The 25,838-nt window shown below is 38.4% G+C and overlaps 2 protein-coding genes across 2 annotated transcripts; one reads left to right on the top strand and one right to left on the bottom strand.

The window, feature by feature from the left end:
* The first annotated feature begins 16,579 nt into the window (after nucleotides 1-16,579).
* Nucleotides 16,580-18,037, top strand: LOC133791118 (E3 ubiquitin-protein ligase RDUF2). Its single transcript, XM_062229021.1, has one exon. The coding sequence runs from the start codon at nucleotides 16,677-16,679 to the stop codon at nucleotides 17,844-17,846; it is 1,170 nt and encodes a 389-aa protein (XP_062085005.1). The 5' UTR covers nucleotides 16,580-16,676; the 3' UTR covers nucleotides 17,847-18,037.
* Nucleotides 18,038-20,633: 2,596 nt separating this feature from the next.
* LOC133791564 (uncharacterized) lies at nucleotides 20,634-22,367 on the bottom strand. Its single transcript, XM_062229487.1, has one exon. It carries the CDS (start codon nucleotides 22,365-22,367, stop codon nucleotides 20,634-20,636), a length of 1,734 nt encoding a protein of 577 aa, XP_062085471.1.
* Between the last annotated feature and the right edge of the window lie 3,471 nt (nucleotides 22,368-25,838).

Here is a 25,838-nt window from a genome sequence, read left to right as displayed (position 1 = left end):
TACAAAAAATATTTAAGGACACTTGATAGGCTATAAGAGGTAATCTCTAATCTATTTGTATGTGATTTAATATATCTATATATGTATGATCCTGGCTGGTATTAATATATTTTTTAAAAGACGCATTCCGCTGCGTAACTCTGATTTACACTTTTAATATCAACATAAATTACCTCAGAGACTTCATGCGCCACTTGTCAAAAGTTACAAGCCCATTAATAAAAATGTTTCAAAAAGATTCTCAACCTTGGGAAAAAGTACAAACGCAAGCGGTAAAACGTGAAAGAAATGATGCAAAATCTACCAACCTACAGATTTTATCAAGTGGAAAAAAAATCTTGCAGACTGATGTTGGTGACAAAAATTAGGGAGTGATCCTGTTAGAAGAAGACACCAACAAAAAAAGAAAGGTGTGTGGATAAAAAAGTGGAGTATTCAAAGATTCCTAACTCCACTACCATTCTACCCTGAATGAAATTCTAGCAGTCAAAATGGGAATCATGATATTCGAATTCCACCTCATCGGTCATAATTTCCTGGTGGAAACAGATTATAATTTCCACCTCATCTTTAGAAGGAATTCTCACATTCAAACAGGACAAAATTTTCAATGCACAACTACTTAGACTAGCCACGTTGTTCTCTCACGACACATTTTAGGTAAAACATCTCAAAGGAAAAACGAACATCATCACAGATTTCCTGTCCCGACCAAGCTGGAGTACTATAAATATAATCTCCCTGAAAACTAAAAAACCCATCCTTCTAGTTTTCATGGCCAACCTTTCATCTGTCATCTCTACCTTTCCAAAGGATGCTTAAAAAATTCTCAAGAGTAGTGTTATCCCCAAAAGTTCAGTTTGATGATGTGGCAATCAGAAGTGACAAATGACAGTGCATGATCGTCAAGCAGATCATCAAGTGGCACATTAATGGTCAATAAATGTGTTGACCAAGGGAAGTACAAATGTTAGAAAATGACCTACGGAGTTGTGATATCACTGGTCGAAAGATGGTTTTACCTGGTCAGGAAATAATTCACCCGACTGGATAGGATTTTAACTGGTCAGGAGGGAATCTTACCCCACCAGACACATCAAAAGGGGTGTTTTTCTGACTAGGTAATGATTTAACTGGTCAGGAAGTGTTTCACCTGACCAGTTACCTCATAAATGGGTTTCACCCGACCAGTCACCAACTATGTTAGATTGAGGAGTGTAGCCGACCAGATTTATTAGAATCTCACGAGTTAATTGCCCAGTGACTTCTTCACAGAATCTCAGTAACAACTTTAACCCAAATCGCTCGTAACTACCGGACGAATCTCTCAGATATCCCGACGTAATAGCTATATTGTTGGAATTTGAATTTGTTTATTACTTTATTAATTTAAGTTGGTTGAAACAACCAAGGACCTCGTCAAAATGGGATATTTTCATGTACGATCCATAGGCCTATAAATAAAAAGCTCATGACATCATTTTAGGGGATATGATCTTTTGGAGACTTTGAGACTCTTTAATTTTGAGACTTTGGGACTGTGACTTGGGGCATTCTTGGGGCATTTTCTTAGAGAACTTAGAGAGAGAAACTTTGTATTTTTCGACTTATACATAAGAAACTCAGTTGGCTCAGGTTCATCTGATCTTAAGTGTAGGCTACATATATCATAACTCAAAGTGGATTAGGTTATTACCAACAAATTGGGGCTGAACCACTATAAAATTATTTGTGTCGTTATTTTCTATTCAAGGCTTACTGTCATTTTGACGTTTACTCGTCGTTGGCCAAAATCGTGGTCAACAAGTAAGACCCCAAAAATAAAGGTCGAACAACTCCAGGAAGCATGGGGGCTTTCCAAGAAGAGATGATGCAATTCAACACTCGGTAGAAGTCTTTTGCTGAGGAAATGGCCAGGCAGAAAGCTGCATTCGAGCAGTAGAGATCGGAAATGGATGCTAGAAGCGAAGAGATTAGGTGACTGTAGAAGGAGGTCGTCTGACGACATCGCGAGGCAACACTTGCTCTAGAAGCAGCTACTCAATTGGCCCATGTCAATGCCCAAGCCGCGACACGAGCAGCTGCCCAGGGAGCAAGAAACAATAATGCTGGTCAGAAGTCCCCTGTTGGCAGGGCCGATTCTCGGGGGCCAGACAGAAGACTAAGTAATCCCACTGTTCGGGCAGATTATGGGGTTTGCTCTTGGACTGCGTTGATGCAAAGGGAGAATTCTAGAGCCCCTTCCAGAAGCCACCGGTCAGAAGCATGTCGATCGGGAAGTCACCGGTCGAATAATAAGAAGACTCCGCCTGGGCATAACCACACCTGAGTTCCTCGAGATAAGAAAACTCCATAGTATAAAGACAAATATGGCCGGGATGAGGCTGATAGTCAACAAAACAACTGGTCAAAAGAAAAAGAGGGAAACGACCAACAAGAAGGAGGAAAGGACTGCCCGGGCCGTGCTGTGCCGAGAAGCCGCCACTACATCCTGGCCAGCAGCGTAGTGGGAGAGAGCAAGTCCTGCGAAGTAGGCCTTCCAAAAAATTGAAGAGTACAGTGTTCGACCGGCTAGGAGGACATGCTGCCCAAAAGGATTTGAGAGACATCATCAACAATAAGAGGAAGACTGCCCAGGACGAAGGGCAAGATCTTACCTGCCCTGGCGATCAAGTAGATATACTTGACGACAGTGCACCAGACGGAAATGCCCGATCAAGAGGTCAAAATGCTGAAACATCATCAGTTGCACCGGTCATTCAAGCCCAACTTAACGCAGTAGCGGCTACAATGCAAAGTTTGGCTAAGTGACTTACCAGGTTGAATGACATCGACCATAGGAATGACAACCCTTTCACTATACTTGAACATTATTCAACTGGTTAGCAAACTAGGCAGTTTTCAACTGGTCGGTATAATCTTGCAAAAATCAACTGGTCAGTCAAATTGATCAGTGTTCAATTGGTCAGTAGATCAAGTATTGTTCAATTGGTCAGTAAAAATCGGACAGTGTTCAACTGGCCGATATTCACCTGGTCGGACAAACTAATAGTAATTGGGCAGTGTTCAACTGCTCAAAAATTCTCCATATTCTCTATGTGTTTCATGAGTAATTAACCATCGATCACTTGGGAGCACATAGGTATACTGGTATATAATTTATCTTGCTACAATTCCGGGGTTAAAGATCTAAAGTTCCAGGTCGGTGGTTTGGTCCTGAGAAAGGTGTTCATCAAAGACCCAGCAACCGGAGTGCTAGGACCAAATTGGGAAAGACTTTATCAAATCAAGAAAGTTTTGCCTCCTGATACTTACAACAAACTTTATTGGTTGAATGGAGCCTGATCAGAAACCACTGGAATGGCGAGCGTTTGAGGATATATTATCACTAAATACCACGTTCAGAATGGTAGCTTAATTTCAAGTTGTTTAACTTGAATTTTAAGTTTGGTTTATGAGCTGGTTATTCGCTGACCAGTCATTTATTTTTTAACAATTTTTGTTGTTTAAGACTCATTATTAGACACGTTTTGTCCTTTTTTAATTTACGAGTAATAAAAGAGACTACACGCAGCGTGGTCGATTCTTGCTACAAATATGCATGTGTGTTAATTTTTCGAACAGTGTTCAACTGGTCGGTAAAATTGGACAGTGTTCAACTGCTCGGTACGTTCAAGCAGTGTTCAACTGCTCAAATACTTTCCATATATTCTATGTGTTTCACGAGTAATTAATTGCTTGAACTGATTCGGTCAAGTAGCAAGTGACCAAGGATCTTTCAACTCTCGATCACTTGGGGGCACATGGGGTATATTGGTATATAATTTAACATAGGCAATAAGAGCACGAGTTAAGATATTTTTTTTTAGGCTGACTTGTAAATTTTCGAAGTAAAAAAATGTCATTAAGCTAACTTGTTTGACAAAGCTTAAGTAACTTGGAATTTTTCAAAACTTCACGTTAGAAGCAAATATTCATGTGAAAATAAACATTATGCTCATAAATGTTAGAGCAATAAGAGTGTGAGAAAGTATACTTAGTAGGGACTTATGAAATGTCTAGAATTTCTAAGTTAGAAAACTAACTACTCATGCGAAAATATAAGGCATACATCAGAATGACTTTACTATTCACAAAAAACTTATAATGTTTTAAGTCTAAAAAGACTTAGAATGTTTCATGTTAGCAAAGAAAAGTAAAGTATAAATACCAACAGCTCGGTCGTACGAGAAAAATATCAAGGCTGCTAAGCAGCAATTGTCTTCAAAAAAGTATAAGAAAAAGAGTAAAATACTGGCCAGGTACAACGTTTTGCTGGTCAGGTGAAAAGTTTCCCTGGTTGGGAGAACAGATACAACTTCCCTGGTCAGCTGAGCATGCATCACTGGTCGAGTAGGAAACTTTGTGGTTGGATAGGATGCTCTCTGGAAGGCTAAGAGTGTCTACTGGTTGGGTACACTAGTCTCTGGCTGGTCAACACCATCATCAACATCTAGGACCTCCTCTGGTCGGAATGATAGAGCAGGAGAGGTAGGCACAGTGCTAGTTGGAAAATCTGCCTTCTCAGCGGCCTTGGCTTCGCATTTGGCGAGTTCTTCGATCTTTGCTTCTTCAGAGAGAAATTCAAGTTTATTAGGCTTGTTTAACTTCCAAATCTGATAGAAGCAGTTGAAGCAGATTTCTTCGTAACGAGCCAGATCAGTTTCCTTTTCCTGTTTCAACTCTTCATTCTCTTGAGTCTTCTTCTTTAGCTATTCGGTCAATGTCTTATTGGCCTGGACTTGCTTCTTGTTCTCATCAACCAACTCCTTCAGTGATCTATCACAGTAGGCAATTGTTTTCTCAGCCTGCTAAGTCTTTTCTTGGAGATCATTCTCAGACTTAATCAGACTTTCAGTCTTTGCTTGGGCTTCCACCAATTGGTCATTCAAGACCTTGACCAGCTTCTTATAGTTGACTGCTTGGCATTGAGCATGACTAACCGTGATGAGTCCCTGGAGTAAATAACCGAAAAAGTATTAAGAATAGGAACAATCAATAAGAAAGTGAGTGCTTTTTTATGATATCATGCTTACACTCATTATTTCAGCGAGACCTTTGTGAAGGACAACTTTAACGCTTTGTCGGGGTAGAGTCTCAAAGGTCTGAGTTTTCGTTGTGTGGTGAAGAGTATGGTGTAGTAACTCTTTTCCATACTCACTAGCATCGCGAAGGGGCTCGCTTAAGTAGGCTGATCGAGTAGTTTGAAGGCTGGCAGAAGAAGGAATAGATGGGGGAGTCAAGGGTGGAATAGTGACTAACTAATCGGATGGTATCCCCTAGTTAGGTGGTGTAGTCCTCACGACCTTGCTTGGAGGATTCAGGTTGCTCCCTTCACCAGCTTTCCTTTTTTGGGCAGAAGGAGTGTTGAACTGCTTGAACATGTCTGGATCTGCAAAAAAGTAAAGCAAAAGTTCGGTCAGTGACCACATGACTCTACAGACTTTCATCACAATCATTCTCCAAATGTAATTATGGTTACTGTTAGTAAAACCTAAGTTCAGAATTTCATAAAAAATGTTGTCCTCATCTTCCGACAATGAGCTGTCTTCTCTAAGGAGCTCAATGTTTTTGCCTTTGCTAGGCCTGGTAGGGAAAGCGGGTCGGTGAGAATTTTCAAGAAGAGGCTCTTTAATGATAAGACCATCTAGTTAGCGTGGCTGAGAGGATGGTTCAGGAGAGAACTGGTCAGTCACTACTTCAGTATCTGCGTTAGACTGATCAGCCAAATCTACTTCATCAGTAGTGCTGCCCACAACAATGTCTTGGTTGTTTTGTAAAAACCTCACCAATTGAAGATTCTCCAAGGTGACCAACTGCTTAACATCCTTCTCCTCAATGGGCATGTTAGCGAGATCCTCTACCCGGGAATGCATTTCCCTGGTTGGGAGAGGTTGATTAAAAGGGCATGCATGCGTAAAAGCCAATTTATTGGCTTTGATGTCTGGAGTCAGAAAGTATTATGTATAATACTTTCCATGATTCGATTTATGGGCAATGCCATGAAGATATTTAACCCCTTTTTTCCTATGAAAGAGTTGGAAAAAACATGTATTCTTGTGGTTGGGGTTAGTCCTAAGATCGAACAAATAATGTACCTCATGAGGGGTAGGTGGGTTCCAACCCTGGAAGTGGTAAAGAATGTATAAGGCAGGCAGGGTTTGAATCCCGTTTGGAGCAATCTGGAAGGGAGAAACATTAAAGTAATCCGCTATTGACCTAAAGAAAGGATGCAAATGGATAGTAGCTCCTGCATAAATGTGACACTTAGACCAGGCACAATAGGCACCACCAGGATTATTGGCTCTCTGGTATGGGTGCAGGCATACCACATTCACTCATTCAAGTCCCAAAGTCTGAATATGTTTATCAAACATTTTGGAGTTTAGCTTAGAAGCCTTGGCTACAAACCATGAAGGCACGCGATCTTCTTCTTTCCTTGGTTTAAGTGTAGTAGTTTGTTGGATTTCAGTGGCAAAAGTCTAGATAGCCTTTCTCTTGGGTTTACTAGTTTTTTCGATCTTGGCGAGGAGGCTTTGAAGAAGCTTCAGTCTCAGCTTCTTCTAATAGATTTTCTCCCACACAGGGCACTCGTTCTACGACCTTTTGCGTTGCTCTACGAGCTACTTGGGGATCTTGTTCCTGAGGGAGTCGATTGGACTTTTTCACCCTCCTCGGTTGATGCTGAAGTTGTTGCTTAAGGAATCGCTCTTCGTGAAGGAAGTATAAAGCTGATTGCGGAAGGATTTTCTTAAGACGACGAAGATGGTCTTCTGGAGTTCGTTTGCTTAGAGATTTGAAAGAAGAATCATTGCTTGGAGGGGTGTCACTTGACTTGGGAGATGAAGAATCAGAGTCTGTTTGGTTGTCACCTCCCCTATAGTCGAAACGATTCATACAGGGAGGAGAGTCAACCAAACAGAAAATGAATGCAAAGTAAAAATATTTACTGCCCAGTGAAAAATTTCTCTGAGCAGTGAAAACATTTTACTCCCCAGATAAAAACATATTTGAGTAGTGGTGAAAATTTTAAGCAGTTCATAAGAGAAAAGAAATTTTTGGGTACCATGTGTTCGGGGGGCATAAGGCCTAGAGTTTTTGTGATCGGCTAAAAATGCACAGACTTGAGTGGTTAGGTGCGTGATCCGAGCGACTAAAGCGTTTCACCGAGCTCGAGCATCTACAAGGGTCCAAGGGGCTAAGGTTCACCCGATCGGCTAGGTGCGGGTTTCGAACATGCGAGGCAAACCGCTGAGTCCGAGCAGCTACAAGGGATTCGAGCAACTAGGGTGTTCTGAGGAGTTGCATGAAGACCCGAGCAGCTAGGAGTGGTCTGCGGGAATAAAGCCTACCCGATCGGAGAGGCATGGGTTCCAACCATAAAAGGCAAACCCGAACTGTATTCGAACAAATTCTGAGCACAAACCAAGTTCGATTCGCTCGGACTCATGGAATTTTTTGCCTCTCTATGGCAACAACCCTAGCGTTGGCAATGTAAAAAAAAATTGGAACACAATTTCCAAATCTTGGAGCACAAAAATAAGATCAAAAAGGGAGCTTCAAGGGTTTAAAAAAGTTTCAAGAAAACTTCAAAGTTCATACAAACCCATGAACCTGAAAGTGCAATGGAAGATGGGAAATTGATAACTACCATTTTTATGGACTAAAAAGTTCAATCGTGGGTTTACTTGAAAAGGCGGGAGAATATAGAAAGTCATTTTTTTGGAATTTTGGGACATAGAGAATATGAAAGTTACTGGTGAGTCGCCACATGGAGGCAACTGCTAGGATATTCTCTAAATTTCTGATTGGCTATTCAATTTTTGGAGATTTAACTGGTCGGACTTTTATTATTTGTGAAAGTTACTGACTGGGCGGAAGCTTTTGGATGACCTCAAAATATTTTTCTAGAGAAAAAGTTTATCATACGAGTAAATCATATAATAAACTTGGGGGGAAAATGTTATCCCCAAAAGTTCAGTTCCATGATGTGGCAATCAGAAGTGACAAGTGGCAGTGCATGATCATCAAGCAGCACATTAATGGTCAATAAATGTGTTGGCCAAGGGAAGTGCAAATGTTAGAAAATGACCTATGGAGTTGTGATATCATTGGTCAGAAGATGGTTTTACCTGGTCAGGAAATAATTCACCCGACCAGATAGGATTTTAACTGATCTGGAGGGAATCTTATTCGACCAGACACATCAGAAGGGGTGTTTGGCCACCAGGTAATGATTTTACTAGTTAGGGAGTGTTTCACCCAACCAGTTACCTCAGAAAGGAGTTTCACCCGACCAGTTACCTCAGAAAGGGGTTTCACTCGACCAATCACCTCAGAAAAGGGTTTCACTGGACCAGTTACCTCAGAAAGGGGTTTCACTCGACCAGCTATGTCAGATTGAGGAGTGTAGCCAACCGGATGTGTCATAATCTCAGGAGTTAACTGCCTAGTGACTTCTTTACATAATCTCAGTAAAAACTTCAACTCGAATCGCTCGTAACTACTGGGTGAATCTCTCAGATATCCCGAAGTAATAGCTATATTGTTGTAATTTTAATTTGTTTATTACTTTATTAATTAAAGTTGATTGAAATAACCAAGGATCCCATCAAAACGAGATATTTTTCATGTACGATCCATAAGCCTATAAATAAAGAGCTCATGGCATCATTTTAGGGGATCTGATCTTTTGGAGACTTTGAGACTCTCTAATTTTTAGACTTTGGGACTGTGACTTGGGGCATTCTTGTGGCATTTTATGAGATAACTTAGAGAGAGAAACTTTGTATTTTTGACTTATACTTAAGAAACTCAGTTGGCTCAAGTTCATCTGATCTTAAGTGTAGGCTACATATATCACAACTCCAAGCGGATTAGGCTATTACCAACAAATAGGGGCTGAACCACTGTAAAATTATTTGTCGTTATTTTCTATTCAAGGTTTACTGTCATTTTGACGTCTACTCGTCATTGGCCAAAATCGTGGTCACCAAGTAAGACCCCAAATATAAAGGCCATCCAAAATTCCCTAGATATCTAATCCACTCCACCCTCATCAGAGGACATGGAAAACCGATAACAAAAGAATTATACTTCCATCTAAAATACCCATTCGCCAAACTCTTTTACATGTAAAATATCATATTCATGCCTAAAAATAGGACACACTTGTTTTGTTACTTGATGAGCTCCTATGCTATTGCTATTGAAGTTCATACAATAGGTCTCTGAACTTATGTTCACAGCTACATGCAAAGGCCTGACCTCAGCCCTGCATATCAACATCCCATGGAAATGTTACAATTGTTCAAATCATTATCTAATTGGAATGACTTTCTCACCCAACAATGGGAATAAATCCGCACAAAAGAGTAGTCAGATTCTCTTACCCAAGTGATGAAAACGTAGTAAACCCAACAAAGTACACCATCCTGTTGCTAAGGCTAAATGTTAACCATAACCTGTCATTTACATCAAATGTCCAAGTATACAAAATCAACAAAAAATCCAATGGTTGTAATTGGGAACCTGAGCACAGAAAACTGGAGAAACTGTTGTTCAGTACAATGGCATAATTCCTAAAGAAATATGGCCACGACCAGAAGATGATGCACCTTGGGAGATGTATCCGACAGACTACTCACTAAAGATGGAGACATATATGGATTATTACAATCAACATTACTCAGAAAATGAGGTTGATTATAATGATTCAATCTTACAAGACTCACTACACCTGGATACCCTATGCTCATGCTCGCTAACAACCTCTTTAAGTGAACTTGATGAAGAAATAATGAGGGGACTATCACCAATCACCAAAAGGCCCACTTCACCAACACGTGGAGGACCAAGTATGTCCGATGAAAATGACAGTAATGACTACTACATGAATCTTAGCCCTAGTCATGAACCCATCATCAAATAGTAACTGACCCACCTATGTGACCTCTAAGATTCGCCCACGTGACACACCCAGTTCTTCTGACCAGATTAGCCTAGGTAACTAGTGTGTTCTAGAAAATAATATACTGAAGTTTTCAGAGATTCCTGAAGACAACAGAGATTCATTGACGTTTGCAGAGATTCCTGAAGACAACAGAGATTCCCTTAAGTTTGAAAAGATACCTCTACGTCTCTGTAACAACCCGCCATAAATTAAATATTCTATATTTAAATAAATTAATATATTCATAAATTTCTTTCAAAAAACACAACATTAATCAAAACTCATTTGAAAACAACATGAATTAAAATATCTTTTACAAAACATGCAACTCGAGATCTCGATATTTAAAATAAATCATGTTTTACATGCACGACGTAAGTAAAAATACATGTTTAAGACACAAAATAAAACCAAATGTTAAAGATGTTTATAACAATAATGCATAAGTAGCAACCCCTTGACCCCCAGGTCAACCATTCACGACATGCACACATCGGACTGAGCCTACTCCAACTCATCGCCTCATCTACTACGCTTTTGCTCTTACCTGCAACACAAAGTACCCGTGAGCTAACTCTCAACAAGAAAAGCTATGTAGGTCACAACCCCAAAGCCCAAATAGAAAACATAAACATAAAATATAACCTAGTTCAAACTAACACAACCTAATTCATATACTATTAAGTTATCACAACTTAAGTCATATACTACTTATAATCTAGACCTTAACATATATAGAGTTCAATAATAATTCATATCGTATCATATCATTCTAATAGCATAACTTAACATACCATAGCGTACCATAGCATATCATCATTATTACATAATCATAGCATACTATGTCCTATCACTACATCAAATAATCATATCGTATAATAGCATATCACAATACAATCATAACACGTATTACTGACATCATTCTAGCCGTAAACCAGTGCTTATCTAGTCAAGTGTGCGACTAAGCACGAAAACGTAAGCATGCAATTTATTGTAACGTAAACATGCATTTTCATAACGTAAGCATGTCACGCAAGCATACAACAAACAAACAACGTAAGCAAGTGCTAACAGTTTATAGTAGCAAGTAGCGTCCCACCCTAAACCTCCACGGCCTCAGACACCTTACTTGTTTCGATAACTACCTTGCCCAACATCTTACCAAACACCAAACAATGTCATAACATAAAAAAATGTCATAGAAACTCTTCTTAAGTATATTCACACCATATCAATGTAGACATGCAACAACATACATAAACATGTAATATTCATAAAGTCATAGCACACATAACAAAATCACAACCATAGCCATACATATACATAATTAAATCACATATACATAACATTTGTGCCTTCAATGCACACCCTATGTTACAGTGACCAGCCTTCTTACCTCAGATCCAGCAATGCTCTGAAACACTTTCCTTGTTCCATTCAAGTATCCTTTAGAAAGTTGTAACGCCCTAAACTCCAGGGACCGTTACGGTGTGCCTTGTAAACAGTGCTAAACTCGCTAATCGAGTCATTTGGCCAAAATCGTGTAACTAAGTATGATTAGCGGTTTAGGGATTGAAAATTTTGGTTAAGATATAACGTTTCATTAGAACGTTTATTATATATATTGGGATCCCAAAAATATAATTTAGAGGCCTATTACAAGAAAAATATTTACAACCAGCCGATCTAGGCGGCAAAACATGGTTTAACCCTAGTTCTTCTCCTTCAAACCTCGGCCGTGGCGGTCGAGCAGCTGCATATGTACACATCGTCACCTAAGCTCTCCAATTCAAGGATGGTCCAGCTTTCTTTTGCCTTTACCTGCACTACATAGCACCCGTGAGCCGAAGCCCAGCAAGAAAACTCAATATGCTCATGAACAGTCATATCATGACATCAAATCATAAGGCACACGCCTAGCAGAGATAACCCTATTCAAGCAGGCAAATGAGTTCACGTAATGTTGAGTATAACACATCAAACGATGATTGTAATAATCATCCTGGGCTTTTAGCCCAAAATAGAAGAGTGACAGTTGTAATAGTCACTAAGGTGGGTTCCGTTCCCAATAGCCATGTGACGATAGGGTCACCAGGGCTTATAGATAACTGATCATTTCACTAGCTTAAACAGGATAGCTGCATGATGACTATTCACCAACATAACCTACCTCATGACCATAGAGTCATAACCATGGGATTCCGCTCCCTACCCATGTGACAAGCAGTCATCTAGGCCTTAGGCCTTGGCTTTGAGTAACTAGCCTAGACTAGTCAAGCGCTTATAAGTTTCATCGACCTTAGGGTCGGTCCAGCATTAATGCCCTAGAGTCATTCAACGCTGATATCGATTAGATCTAATCTTTTATCGGCCCTGTGTTCATCACGCTTATGCCATTTTCTGGCTCTTAGGTCAGTAATACACGACCAGTGCCAACCCTGACTAGTCAGTGCCATACACAAGTAAGCAATGCTACCAAACATATATCATATGTCAAATATCTAAATATAGGGCATTCAACATGCTTACTTAACAATTTATAGCATAATTAGGACCATGCATAAACACAGAGGCTCAAGCTCTGAACAATCTCATATTCAATATTCATAGTATGCCCTAATCACATGTTTCTCATGCAACACATGCATCACATTTAATCACTTGACATGCCTAAAAAATAACCATGCATGTCACATTTAATCATCCAACATGCATCAAGAATAACCATGCATGTCATATACACAGGGTGCAGCTTTCTTACCTTTGGTCCAAGCACATGTTACCAATAAACGAGCCACAAGCACGACCTCGATTCCAAGCCTCTAGTGATAACCTAGTCACAACCACAAATGGTGATTCAATGAGTTCAAGTTCTAAAACCAATCCCGGAACCAAAACCTAGCCTCCAAGACATCAAACCCCAACAATCCGGGTAGTAGGAATGATCTTGAGGCCTAAAACCATGTTCCCGAGGTCAAAACACTCAAACGGGCTCAACACCCCGCCTGAGCCGCGGCCCCCAGCCATCCCAGGAGCAAGGGCCGCGGCGCCCCTCACATAGGGCCGTGGCGTCCAGCAAGGCCAAAATGCCTCCACCTGCTTCTTCGAGCTAGGGTCGCGGCCTCCCACCCAGAACCAGCCATAAACCCAATTTTAACCTTTTAAAACCTTCCAAAAACATATCCAAACTCAAAAATCAAAGTTCCCAAACATCCCCATGATCCAAAACCCTTAAAACCCAAGCTTCAAATCTAACAAAATCTCATCAAAACACAAAGTCCAATTCAAGCTTAAAAACTTAAAACTTGAATTACCTCTGATTGAGTTGTTTCCAACTAAATCCTCCGGCTAATAAGCTTCTAATCTTTCCTAGGATCTCTATGCCTCGATCCTTACTTGATTCTGAATCCTAGAACTCAAGTTATCTTCGAAAATATGATCGGGAGATGAAAATGGAACTTTGAGGGAGAGAGAACGTACAGAATGTTCTTTTATTCTTTTAAAAGGTTACTTCAAGCTTAAGTAGCCTCAACCAAAACCTAACGCTCGGGGTCCCGAAAACACTCCCGGGGAAAAATAGTCAAAACCTCCAGAATTTCCCCCTCATCTTACTAACTTTCAATTTATCACCAAATATTTATTCCCATTACCCAATAACCCAGTAATGCTCTAAATACCCCTTGACTCACTCCGAGTCAAGAATAAATCCCATTGTGACTTTTCCACTAGCTTACCTCCTAGGATCGTTTTGTGCTGAGTAACCCTGGCATAACCAAATAATAATAAAGCACCACACACATATCACATATATGCCATATATGCCTGAAATGACCAAAATATGAAAATCACACAATTACTCAGAAATGAGTTCACATGCATATTTAATATACCTAAACATGCATATAATCATTTAATAACACAATAAATCAATTATGGTCCTCTCGGCCTCCTAATCAAGGTCTTAAACCTTATTAGGAAAATTTGGGGCATTACAAAAGTCCTAAGCTAAACAACGCACAAGCTTAAAATTAGAGACCATACATCAAATTAGACTTTAGGAAAGCTCTCTTAGACTTTCTAGAATTCTTAACAACCATAAGAAAGTCCTAAAACCCTACTGCATAAAACCCTAAACTAAAAGATGCCAATTCATAATAAAAAGGGTGGATTGAATCCAAAAATCATATTTCTGGTCAATCGGCGTGGTCGCACCCACAGAGGATTTGTGCTTTCCAGGCAAGCAGTGTGCTCGCGCTAGTCCCCTATTCTGGAAATCATACATGCAATTTTTAAACCTAAAATTCGACCTAAATCGCAAAATTTCGACCCCAATACACCAAATCAGCCATCCTAGCACGTTTTCAACCCTTAAAACCCAAATATAATCAATCATAAACCTCTAATAAACATTCATAATCACAAATACTATAAAATCCATTTTCTCAACATCAAGACCTAAATTTATCATCAGACTCAAATAACACAATTCAAAGAATTTACCTATTAGTATCTCAGGCACAATCCTCAATTCCTTACTCCCTCTATGCGATCCTTAGTCCGCCAAACCACTAATTTTACGTCCTCTTCTGGATTCCTAAGCCTCAAAGACCCAGATCAAGAACTAGAGAAGTGTTCTTGCTCTGTATTCTATCGTGTATCACAAAATGGGAAGTGTCTAACTATCGTGAAAAGCCTAACATTAAGTTCTCTTTTTATAAATTCTGATAAATAATTGTGTAATACATAATTACTGTCTTACCCCCAACTCTAAATTTCCTCAAGTATTAACTTAAGCCCTCTTTTGTAATTTCTCCTTAAACTAATAGTTTTGACTTATGAAAATTATAATCTCTACTGCAAGATCCATAATTATACTTTAACCTCTAATTTCCAATATGTTTGGCACTTAAGCCATTGATACTTGAAGGAACCGTGTTTTGTCACTGTCATACATATTCATATCATAATCATGAAACAAATAACATATTATCTAGAAATTTCAAAAGAAAATAATTTCACATATGTATCAACGTAAATTACCAAATTTCCCTCACAAGCAAAATTACCAAAATACCCATGAAATACAAAGGCGGATATTACAGTCTCTTTGTATCTACATGTAATAAAAATAAAAAAATAGTCTGGAATGACAGAGATTCCCTTAGTCTAGGGAATGGTGTATGTAACTTTTTTTTTATTGTCATTTTAGTGGAAGAGGATTATAAATACTCATCCACAATCACTTGCAAGGGCATCAAATTCTGAATAATAAAATCTTCTTTTTATCTACAACTTATATGACATTCTAAATCTTTATTTGGACTCTTTTTCATATAGGAGAAACATTAACATCTTTATAGTAAGAATCAATCTCAAACAATGTACCGCCAAGGCGAAAGTGAACGCCGAATAGGAGATTCGTTGAAGTTGGCTCCCACTATATAAACTAGCATTGTGTCAACATACTATCTCTACCAACTTGAACACTACATCCACAATGGTAACCACATCCACATTAATATTTACTTCCCCAGGTAGAAAGAAAATATACCTACACTTGAATATAATATTTATTATGCATTAATATTTCTAGATGCTAGAAAAAAGTTTGATATTGACTATAAATATAATATCCTCCTCAACAAGCCAATGTTAATTTCTCAACAAGCCATCTCAACAAGCCAAAGCATGGAACACTGGTTTCCCTTTACCATATGTAAAACACAATATTGATATTCAATGTCTAGTTGCTCAGTTAGACTTGACTACACCTCCAAATTATCTTAATCTCTTATTCACTTTCTTCCTTACATAACAAGATATCTATCTTCATTATTTTAGCTTATCCTAATTTTTTTCCACAATAATTAGCAACTTTATAATTGAACTGAAACTAATGAAAAATATTCAAATAAGATTGACCATAATATGAAAGTACCAACATTTAACATATGCAGTAATGAGGGGAACTGATATGTAAACAATTTCGTGTAGGACATATAGAGTCTAAAGTGGACCACCCAACCCAAACCAATTTCTGTAATTAAGCGAAAAATAAAACAAAAATTAGAATTAAAATAAAGAAGAAACAAAAGTAATAGAATGATTTAAAATAAGTGGGGTCTCTAATGTCGTATGGAGGAATATATCGGACGAGTGAGGCCAACGTACGCGGCAGCTTAAGGCCTCGTGGAGAATCTTTTTTATTTTTTCTTTGGTCCTAAACGAAATCCGGCGACTATTTAAATTTCAAACTCGGCGTCCTTAACACTACGCGTCCAAGTCAACGTCTCTCACGCGCCACGCTAACTACTGTAAATTTAACGTCATGCTAATTTATTGTTTTATTTGTTTAAAATTTTTTTTTTTTTAACGCTTTTCAATAAGTAATTTTTATTACCGGAGCGGAAAAAAAAATACAAAACACACATAAAACAAACAGATGGACCAGCCTAGTTGCGGTAATCGAATGAGAAACTGCCACGTAATAAATCATACGTACGGCTACGCGGTTCGTGTGAGAGCTCTTTTCATTCTCTCTTGCTAGCTGTAAGTACGCGCGTGCCTTAAAAAGCACGCCTTTAATCTTCACCTTCGCATTTCTCAATTCTCTCTTTGAGACGCTCTTCTCTTTCTCTTTCTATCTCTCTACCTCTTCAGACCCATATTTTTTTAGATCTGAGAGATGTCGTCGGCCACTAGTACAACGACGTCGTATTGGTGTTATAGATGTACCCGGTTCGTTCGGATTTGGGTAAACGAATCGGTCGCCTGTCCCCACTGCCAAACCGGGTTTTTAGAAGAGATTGAGTCAACACCTTCGCCAGCGCCGGAGGCGGTTGCGGAGACTACTCACCGCCATCCTTTCGCAGCAACTTATATGTTCGGTGAAGAATCTGCTCAAATCCCGAGTTCGCGCAGGGTTCGCCGTGGCTCTTCTCGCCGATCCGCTTTCAACCCGGTAATCGTCCTACGTGGCACCGCTGAGGAAAGCGGTGGTGGTGGTTCGGGTGAGGGAGAGAGGAATAGCTTCGAGTTGTTCTACGACGACGGTGCTGGTTCGGGTCTCCGGCCTCTTCCGGCGAGTATGTCTGAGTTTTTAATGGGTTCTGGTATGGATAGGTTGTTGGAACAGCTTGCTCAGATTGAAGTTACTGGTTTCGGGAGATCCGAGAACCCGCCGGCCTCCAAAGCTGCGATAGAGTCGATGCCGACGATTGAGATCGTCGATAGTCATGTAGGTTCAGAATCGCACTGTGCCGTATGTAAGGAAGCTTTCGAGCTGGGTACGGAGGCCCGCGAAATGCCCTGTAAACACATCTACCACTCGGACTGTATCCTCCCATGGCTTTCTCTCCGAAACTCTTGCCCAGTTTGCCGACTCGAGCTTCCGCCGGAGCAAACCACAGCGAATCCAGAGCTGTCGCCGCCGGCTGTAGACGAAGAGACTGTTGGGTTGACTATTTGGAGGCTTCCGGGAGGTGGGTTCGCCGTTGGGAGATTTTTTTCCGGCAGAAGAGGCGGCGAGAGAGAAGTACCCGTCGTCTATACAGAAATGGATGGGGGGCTCCATTCGGGTGGGGCTCCGAGAAGGGTTTCATGGGTATCGAGAAGAAGTAGAGGAGGGCGAGAGAGTCGTGGAATCGGCAGTGTTTTTCGAAACATGTTCTCGTTTTTGGGGAGAATAAGGCCCAATTCTACTTCTTCTTCATCATCATCGACTCGCACTGAATCTGAATCTGGTTCTCTTAATCGAAGCCGTAGTTACTCAATTGGTTCAGTGTTCAGTAGGCATATGCGGAGGCGTAACAGAGCTTGGGTTTTAGATGATCAGACTGGAAATGAACGGTGGTGATTTTCTTGAAAATACTAGACCAACAAAAAAAAGGGACAAATTTTGTTGATTGTTATGTGCCCCCTAATTTGGGTTTTCCATAGGAAGCTTTTTCTTTTTGGGTTGAAGGTGTTTAATTTGTTTAATTACTGTACATATGCCATTTAATTCGATAAATTACTAAACTTTAAACCTAGTTCTTTTGAAGCCTATTTTTGGTGACTTGCTGAGGCTCTGGTATTAATTTTATAGAATTGCACTCTGTCACACACCCAAGACCCATCCTCAATAATGCATTTGGTCCTAGTTGGCATGGTAATGCATACCATTTGAGTTGTTCTTTTCTTAGTTTTGCATTATTGAATAGAAAAAGGGTCCATTGCAATTTATATATTGCTATAATTATTGCCTGTTTTTCAGGGACAAGTGAGGTCAGAGCTCTACAGTTAATAGTTTATAGACTAATATGGTGGAGATATATAATTGGAATCAACCTATCTTTTTTTTTCCGTTCTAAGTTTTTATGTATTATTTAGAAAGATTGTGAACTAACAACACATTAATGATTGAGTTCATGACCCCACATATATTATATATATATATATATATATATATATATTCAAAACATCAAAGGCTGTGAATCTTTGAAGTGTGTTAGGACTACTTGTACATTCAAAATTAAATTTGAAACCGATAGTAATATTTATTGATAGTTTCATAATATCTATGTGTAAGCTCCTGATTAGATAGAATTATCAATGAAAAAGATTCAGACAGGCTCTGTTGCCTTTGCCCATATGAATGTTAGTTTTGTACATATTTTGAAAGCTTGTTATTTATTGGGAAGTGGGGTTGGGACGAGTCAAATAATGAAGATAGTTAGCTTGCTTGCAATTCTGTCTCCGAATTTCCCAATTGGGCATGGGCAGGCCTAAAATAATGATGGCCTATCACTCCCACTTAATTTTCTTTTCTAATTTCTAATCTCACTTTTTACCACGTGCCTGCTCCTGATTGATTGAGTTTAATTTCCCTCTCTAGCCTCTGTGGAGGGTACTCCTAACACCAAGAGTTATGTCGTGTGAGAGTTTGTACACATTTACTTTTCTTTATTTGGAGCACAAAGAACAACACAATGCCCAAACTCCAATGTTGCATTATGCTTTATTTGAGTTATTTCTCATCTTTCCAAACAAAGGCTTCACCAATTGAAAGCCTAAATTCAAGGACGTATGATTATAAATAATAGACTTGTTGGTAAGAGTCTCAAATCCCTATCTGGAATTGGGTCCTTCACTTGGTAATATACAAGTATATAAACGATAGACTTTTTCTTAAAAATATCTCTGTGGTGTGTGTGACTTATCAGGATCTGTTGTGAATGAAATATGAAATTTCGTTTTTTATGATTACCAACTTAATTATTTAAATTAAATAATTAATTGTTAAACTGTTACAGAAATGTTTAAACAGATACCAAGACTGTTTGAACAGAAACCAAATATGTTTAAACAGTTTGTGACCAGAAGATAAAAACGAACATAAAGTAAAGAACACACGAATTTTTACGTGGTATCAGCAATCTTTGCAGATTGCTACTAGTCCACGAGGCCACGCCCAGAGAATGAAATTTATTAGAAGAATATCTAAATGATTACAAAACCAAATTGACTTATACAAATAAAGACTCCATCTTGAATTTGTCGCAACTGTTGTAATCTAAACTTCTAATCAAATTTCTGAAGTGCTAAGATCTTGAACTCCCTTCAAATCATAACACTTGCACTTTTCCTCCCGAAAAGTGACTCACGAACAAGACTTCTCCCGAAACTTGATGACCAATGTCCAAGTGTGTTCAATCTGCACAATTAACACAAATGAAAACAATACAGAAGTACACTGTAATAAACCAATAAGAACTTGCTGGACTCAAGTTCTTCACATAATAAAAAGCTCTCTAAAACTTGAAAAATATTTGGAAAATAATACCCAAGAGAGATGATCAGAAGACAGCGACCTAATGATGATTATATACATTTTAGAATCCCTTTAGGTCGTGGAAAACAAATCAGAAATCAAACAGCCAATAAATGGAAAATCTTCCAAAACAGGGAAGTCAGAATCTGTTCAAACAGACTGGCAATCCGTTCAAACAGATTCATTGAACCTGGACAGTTTTTCAACCCAGTTTCCTTAAATAAATAAGGAAACAATATATCATTTATGATTGCAAGCTGTACACGATTTCTGGGCAACCAAATCAGATAAATAAAATAAATACTAATAATTTCCAATTCAAGAAAAAGATATTCTTTTATAGGAAAATATATATTTATTTTATTAACACATAAATAAAAATCTGAATATAGAAAGACATATTTCACCAAAACAAGAAACTACCCATTTTCGAAATTCACCACAAAATATTACAAAAGAGGAAACTATTAATTTCGAAAATACCCTTTTAATTAATTTTGTCTTTATTATCAAAAATGCCAATAAAAGATTTTACAATCTCCCCCTTTGGCAATTTGATAGACAAAATTAATTCAGAAAACCTGCAACACAAATGTTAGTGATAAGTAAAGAGAAGGAACTCCTCCTGCAAACATGCATGAACTTATAACAAACATGTAAATAAACTAGACTTAACTCCCCCTCAAAATAAGAAGGTCTAGAGTTAAACAAACAAACAAAAAAACAGGTTTTGGAAATCTACTCTCCCTCTTTGTGTCTTTCAAAGGAGCCAAAGAACCATAAAACTAAAACAAGAGTAGCAATGTTTAATGGACAAAAACGAAAATAAAACTAAACAATTGGAGCTTTGGACAGAGATTGAACAGCCTCCAACACAGAGCGTTGCAGTCCTTCAATTGACATCACTCGAGCAGTCATAGAATCAACAGAGGCTCGAACAGCAGCTATTTCGGTTGCGACAAGTCCTGAATCTGTGGCAACAGAGGAGGAGGCATGAGGAATGTCAGCCGAAGAAATCTTCAGGGATTGGGGCTTGACTTTCTTGGAGGACGGTGTAGCAGTGGCTTCAGTAGGAGGGGCAGAGGCTTTGTAGGAAGCAGCAGTAGTTGGGGCCACCAAGTCTTCTTGATCACGTTGGAGATCTTTTTTCTGCATACTCAACACTTTATAAATAACTTGAGGAAAAGGAAGATTCAAGTTTTTCCTGTTACCTTTGCGAAACCCAATGATTTGATCATGAATAACCGAAGCCAAATTTATACCAAGACCGGTCCCCACCTTGTACGAAAATGAGGCCATATCAAAAGAGATAGTGGCGGTGTGAGAAGTGGGCTTCCAATTTGTTGTGGCAAACTTATGGAGAACAGCATAAGTGTAGGTGAGATTGGAGACCGAGATGACTGTATTGGATGGCCATACCATTTTTTGACCAACCAATTCAGTGATAACCATGTCCTTGTCAAGAGTGGCACCATCAACATCATCTTCGACATCAAGGGGAAGATGCAAAGCAAGAGCAATGTCTTGAGGAGAAAAAGAGAACCAATGGCCCCTAACAAACACTTTGTTATACAGAGGAGATGAAGGTTCAATAATTTCATTAGTAAGATTGGCATAGAATTCCTTGACTATTCTATCCACAAAACCAGAAAATTTAACCAACGAACCTGTCCATTGTCGATCTTGAAGCATTGTTAGCACACCAAAAGGACGATGATCACTCAAAACATAATTTCTTTCAATGATAAATTTTCGTTGAGCATATAGAACCATATCACGTGCATTATCATTATAGCAAAAAATGGAAGAATAAGGTTTGAAATTTACACCTGAATGTTTTGGTGAAGGAGTAGAACCAGAAATAGGTTTCTTCCCTTTAGCTTTGGATGGCAAAGGAGATGCAATGTGGTCTGAGTCAGATTCGGCTTCCTGTTCAGAGGGGATAGTGTCTTCTTTTTCTGGCTCATCAGACTCAGCCTCTGATTCGACAATGTCAGGAACCGTTTCATCAGACAATGTGGTATCATGAGTTGCTTCAGATTCGGACTTATCTTCCTCAGGATCAAATTCGGAGGAGGACAATGAAGGGGGATGAGCCTTCAATTTTTTCTTGGCAGCAGACAAAGGAGAAAGAGACGCGTCCAACCCCAATTTCCTTTTGGGAGTCACAGAATTTTTCTTGGACTGACTCGGCTTCAAGGGCAATTTGAGCAACCCAGTAGCAACAGCTTTGGAAGAGGAGGAAACAAATTTTGATTTTGCCCTAGCCTCCAAAGACGAATCAAACGGAAGAGGAGAATGGTCCTTGGCTCGAGAGGGCACCACCACTTCAGATGGTTGTGCAACAATGTCAGCAGAGAGATCTGGAAACACCATAGGATGTTCATGAGAGAGCGAAAACACCTTCTTGCGAGCCTTGGATTTGCAGGACTTTCCAACAGATGTGGGAGCTGTTGGAACAGAAAGAGGCGTCGTTGATACAGACGGAGGAGGCGAAGGAGATGGCACCTTTCGGGATTGAGAAACATGGATCTTCTTGGAGGAGGCACCACGAGTTCTCACCATTTTTTCTCTGAAAAACAGAAAGCACTTACAACAGAATGAGAGAAAAAAAAAATGAGAAGGAGAAGAAATAACTGAATGAAATCGTGGGTGAGAGGAAATAGGGTAATGACATGCCTTTTCAAATATATTACTTACCCAAAATGAATACCCACGGCAAAAAGAGGTTTCCCTTTTTTATTAAAAAAAATGTTCTAATTTAAACAAGAAAAGGAAACAAACTTGAAGACACACGATCTTCATACAACTTACCCTTTTTTTTTTTTTTTTAAATTTCAGTTTATTCATAAAATCCCAAACCAAAAAAGGTAACAAAAAAAAATACCCCACACGATTTCCTTATTGACTTTTTCTCTTTTTAAAAAAAATATCCTAAATAAAGTACAAGACAATAAAGATACAAATCATGATATTCCAAAAATGAGAAAGAAGACAAAAATAAATTCCTTGGAGACAAAGAATATATTAAATCACATAATTAAATGCATAATTTCTCATAATCACCACAATGATTCGGTCCACCATGAATTTCCTTGATTATCATTTTTTTTTAATTTTATATATATATGCACAAAAATAAAAAAACTCAACCCAAAAAAAATGTTTTGATCAAAGAGAGTCAACCTGATAAGAAGAAAATCAAGCAAATGAAAATAAGTGTTAATGTAAACCAAAGATAAGAACACTTGTGAAAATGAAAAATTAGAAAGAATATTCGAGAGAAATAAAGCACAATTCAGTCACAAGCACATATTCTTAAGTGAATCAATCAACATGTATGAGTCTTACACACATTTTTTATTTTTTTATAAACTGTGTACAATTTTTATTACATTGTTTCAAGCATAAGTGTGTGACAGTGTATGCAAGGGAACATTGTCCAATGACAAATAAGTCTTTTTCGAAATTAAAATAATTGTAACCCATGAAGACGCTGTCACACTACACCAGTGGTAGCCCTTTTCTATGGTAGCGTATCATCTTCATAACTCCGAATTACAAAGTTCCAACTTACTCAAAAGACGGCTTTCACACACTGATGCAGGTAGCTTTATTCTTGCACAGGAGCTTGAAACAATGCTACACAAAAGGAAGCTCAAACATTAAACATTGATTAATTTACTCGAATATGCCTAGGAGGAATTGATTAATTTTCTCTCAAGAATATACAACCAAAGATTCATAAACACAAGACAGATTATCCAGCTTGATACATAACAAAATTTTCAAATTGATTGACAATTTTCTTAACAAAAAATAACACACATTAGATCAAGCGGACAACATAACAAGAGAATTTAAAGAGAACAAACCCCCAAAGATTTTCGGAGGAAATCAAAGCGAACCGAATCAAGAGCTTTAGTGAAAATATCTGCAATTTGTTTATGTGTTTCAATATATTCCAAGACAAGAACTTTATTTTCAACTAATTCTCTTATGAAATGATGACGAATATCAATATGTTTAGTACGAGAATGTTGCACAGGATTTTTTGAAATATTGATTGCACTTATATTATCACAAAAAATAGTTAAAATGTCAAGATTAAACCCATAATCCATCATCATTTGCTTCATCCACAAAAGTTGTGTACAACAACTTCCTGCTGCCATGTATTCAGCCTCAGCTGTTGAGAGAGAAATAGAATTCTGTTTCTTGCTGTGCCAAGAAACAAGATTATTTCCCAAGAAGAAACATCCTCCACTAGTGCTTTTTCTGTCATCAGTGTTACCTGCCCAATCAGCATCACTAAAACACACTAGATTAGGGTTAGTTTCTTTTGAATACCAAATACCATAATCAGCAGTCCCATGAACATATCGAATGATTCTTTTGACAGCTGCAACATGAGACTCCATGGGATTTCCTTGGTACCTGGCACACACACCAACACTATAACTCAAATCAGGTCGACTAGCAGTGCGATAAAGAAGATTACCAATCATGCTCCTATACAGTGTAGGATCCACTTTGACACCATTTTCATCTTTGGATAGCTTTACAGTTGTTCCCATTGGTGTTTTGGCAATCTTTGAACTTTCAAGTCCAAACTTTTTGACCAGGTTCTTAGCATATTTGCTTTGAGAAACAAATGTGCCTTCATCTAACGACTTGACTTGTAACCCTAAGAAATAAGTCAATTCTCCCACCATGCTCATTTCAAATTCCTCTTTCATTTGTTTCACAAATACCTGCACCTCATTGTCAGAAGTAGAACCAAACACAATATCATCAACATAATTCTGAGCAATAATTATGTTAGATTTAATATTTTTGATAAATAAAGTTTTATCTACTCCACCCCTTTTGTATCCATGAGAAACAAGAAATTGAGTAAGTCTCTCATACCAAGACCGGCTTGCTTCAAACCATAAAGAGCTTTCTCCAATTTGTAAACATGATCAGGTGCATGAGGATCTTCAAATCCTTTGGGTTGTTCAACATATACCTCTTCATTCAAGATCCCATTGAGAAATGCAGATTTGACATCCATTTGGAACAACCTGAAACCAATCAAACAAGCAATAGACAATAATAATCTAATTGACTCAAGTCTTGCAACAGGTGCAAATGTTTCATCAAAGTCTATTCCTTCCACTTGTCTGTACCCTTGTGCCACTAATCTTGCTTTATTTCGCACAATTGTACCAAATTCATCAGATTTATTTTTGAAAATCCATTTTGTGCCAATAATATTGGTATGCAACGGTCTTGGCACAAGGATCCACACTTTGTTTCTAAAAAATTGTTCCAATTCCTCCTGCATAGCTTTAATCCAATTTTCATCAGTTAAAGCTTCTTTCACATTTTTAGGCTCAATTAAAGATAAGAAACAAACAAATTGAACAACATTACTAAACCTTCTTCGTGTTACCATACTGTCTTTTGGATTTCCAAGAATTAAATCTGCTGGATGATTTAACTTAACTCTGGTTGATGGCTCCTTTTGGACTTCATCCAAAATAATATCTGGAAATTTCTTTTCTGTCTGTCCATAATCTGTTTCATCGGATTTGAGATTTGTTGGAACAGATGGACCAGACGTTTCAAAAGTAGTATCACTGACACAAGCTTCTTCGTGTTTTTCAGTAGGTTCATCAATAAACCTTTCAATTTATTCCTCAGTAGAAAACTCAGAAAAATCCCTGGAATCATCAATAACAACGTTAGCTGACTCCATTACAATTTGGGTTCTCATGTTATACACACGATAGGCCCTACTGTTAGTGGAGTATCCAATAAAAACACCTTCATCACTTTTAGCATCAAATTTACCAAGATTTTCTCTGTCTCTCAAAATGTAACAAACACATCCAAAAACATGAAAGTAAGCCACACTTGGTTTCTTACCTTTCCAAATTTCATAAGATGTTTTAGATGTACCTGGACGAAGAAAAACACGATTTATGATATAGCAAGCAGTGTTAATTGCTTCTGCCCATAACCGTTTAGTCAATTTTTTGCTGTTTAGCA

This window comes from Humulus lupulus, chromosome 7 (genome assembly GCF_963169125.1).
Source record: "Humulus lupulus chromosome 7, drHumLupu1.1, whole genome shotgun sequence".
Lineage (NCBI taxonomy): Eukaryota > Viridiplantae > Streptophyta > Magnoliopsida > Rosales > Cannabaceae > Humulus > Humulus lupulus.
Note: the sequence above shows the minus strand (reverse complement) of the source record. Positions and strands in the feature narration are given on the sequence as shown.

Bases quoted from the DNA above. Each gene is read 5' to 3' on its own strand.
- LOC133791118 (XM_062229021.1), top strand. From the start codon at position 16,677: ATGTCGTCGGCCACTAGTACAACGACGTCGTATTGGTGTTATAGATGT.
- LOC133791564 (XM_062229487.1), bottom strand. From the start codon at position 22,367: ATGGTGAGAACTCGTGGTGCCTCCTCCAAGAAGATCCATGTTTCTCAA.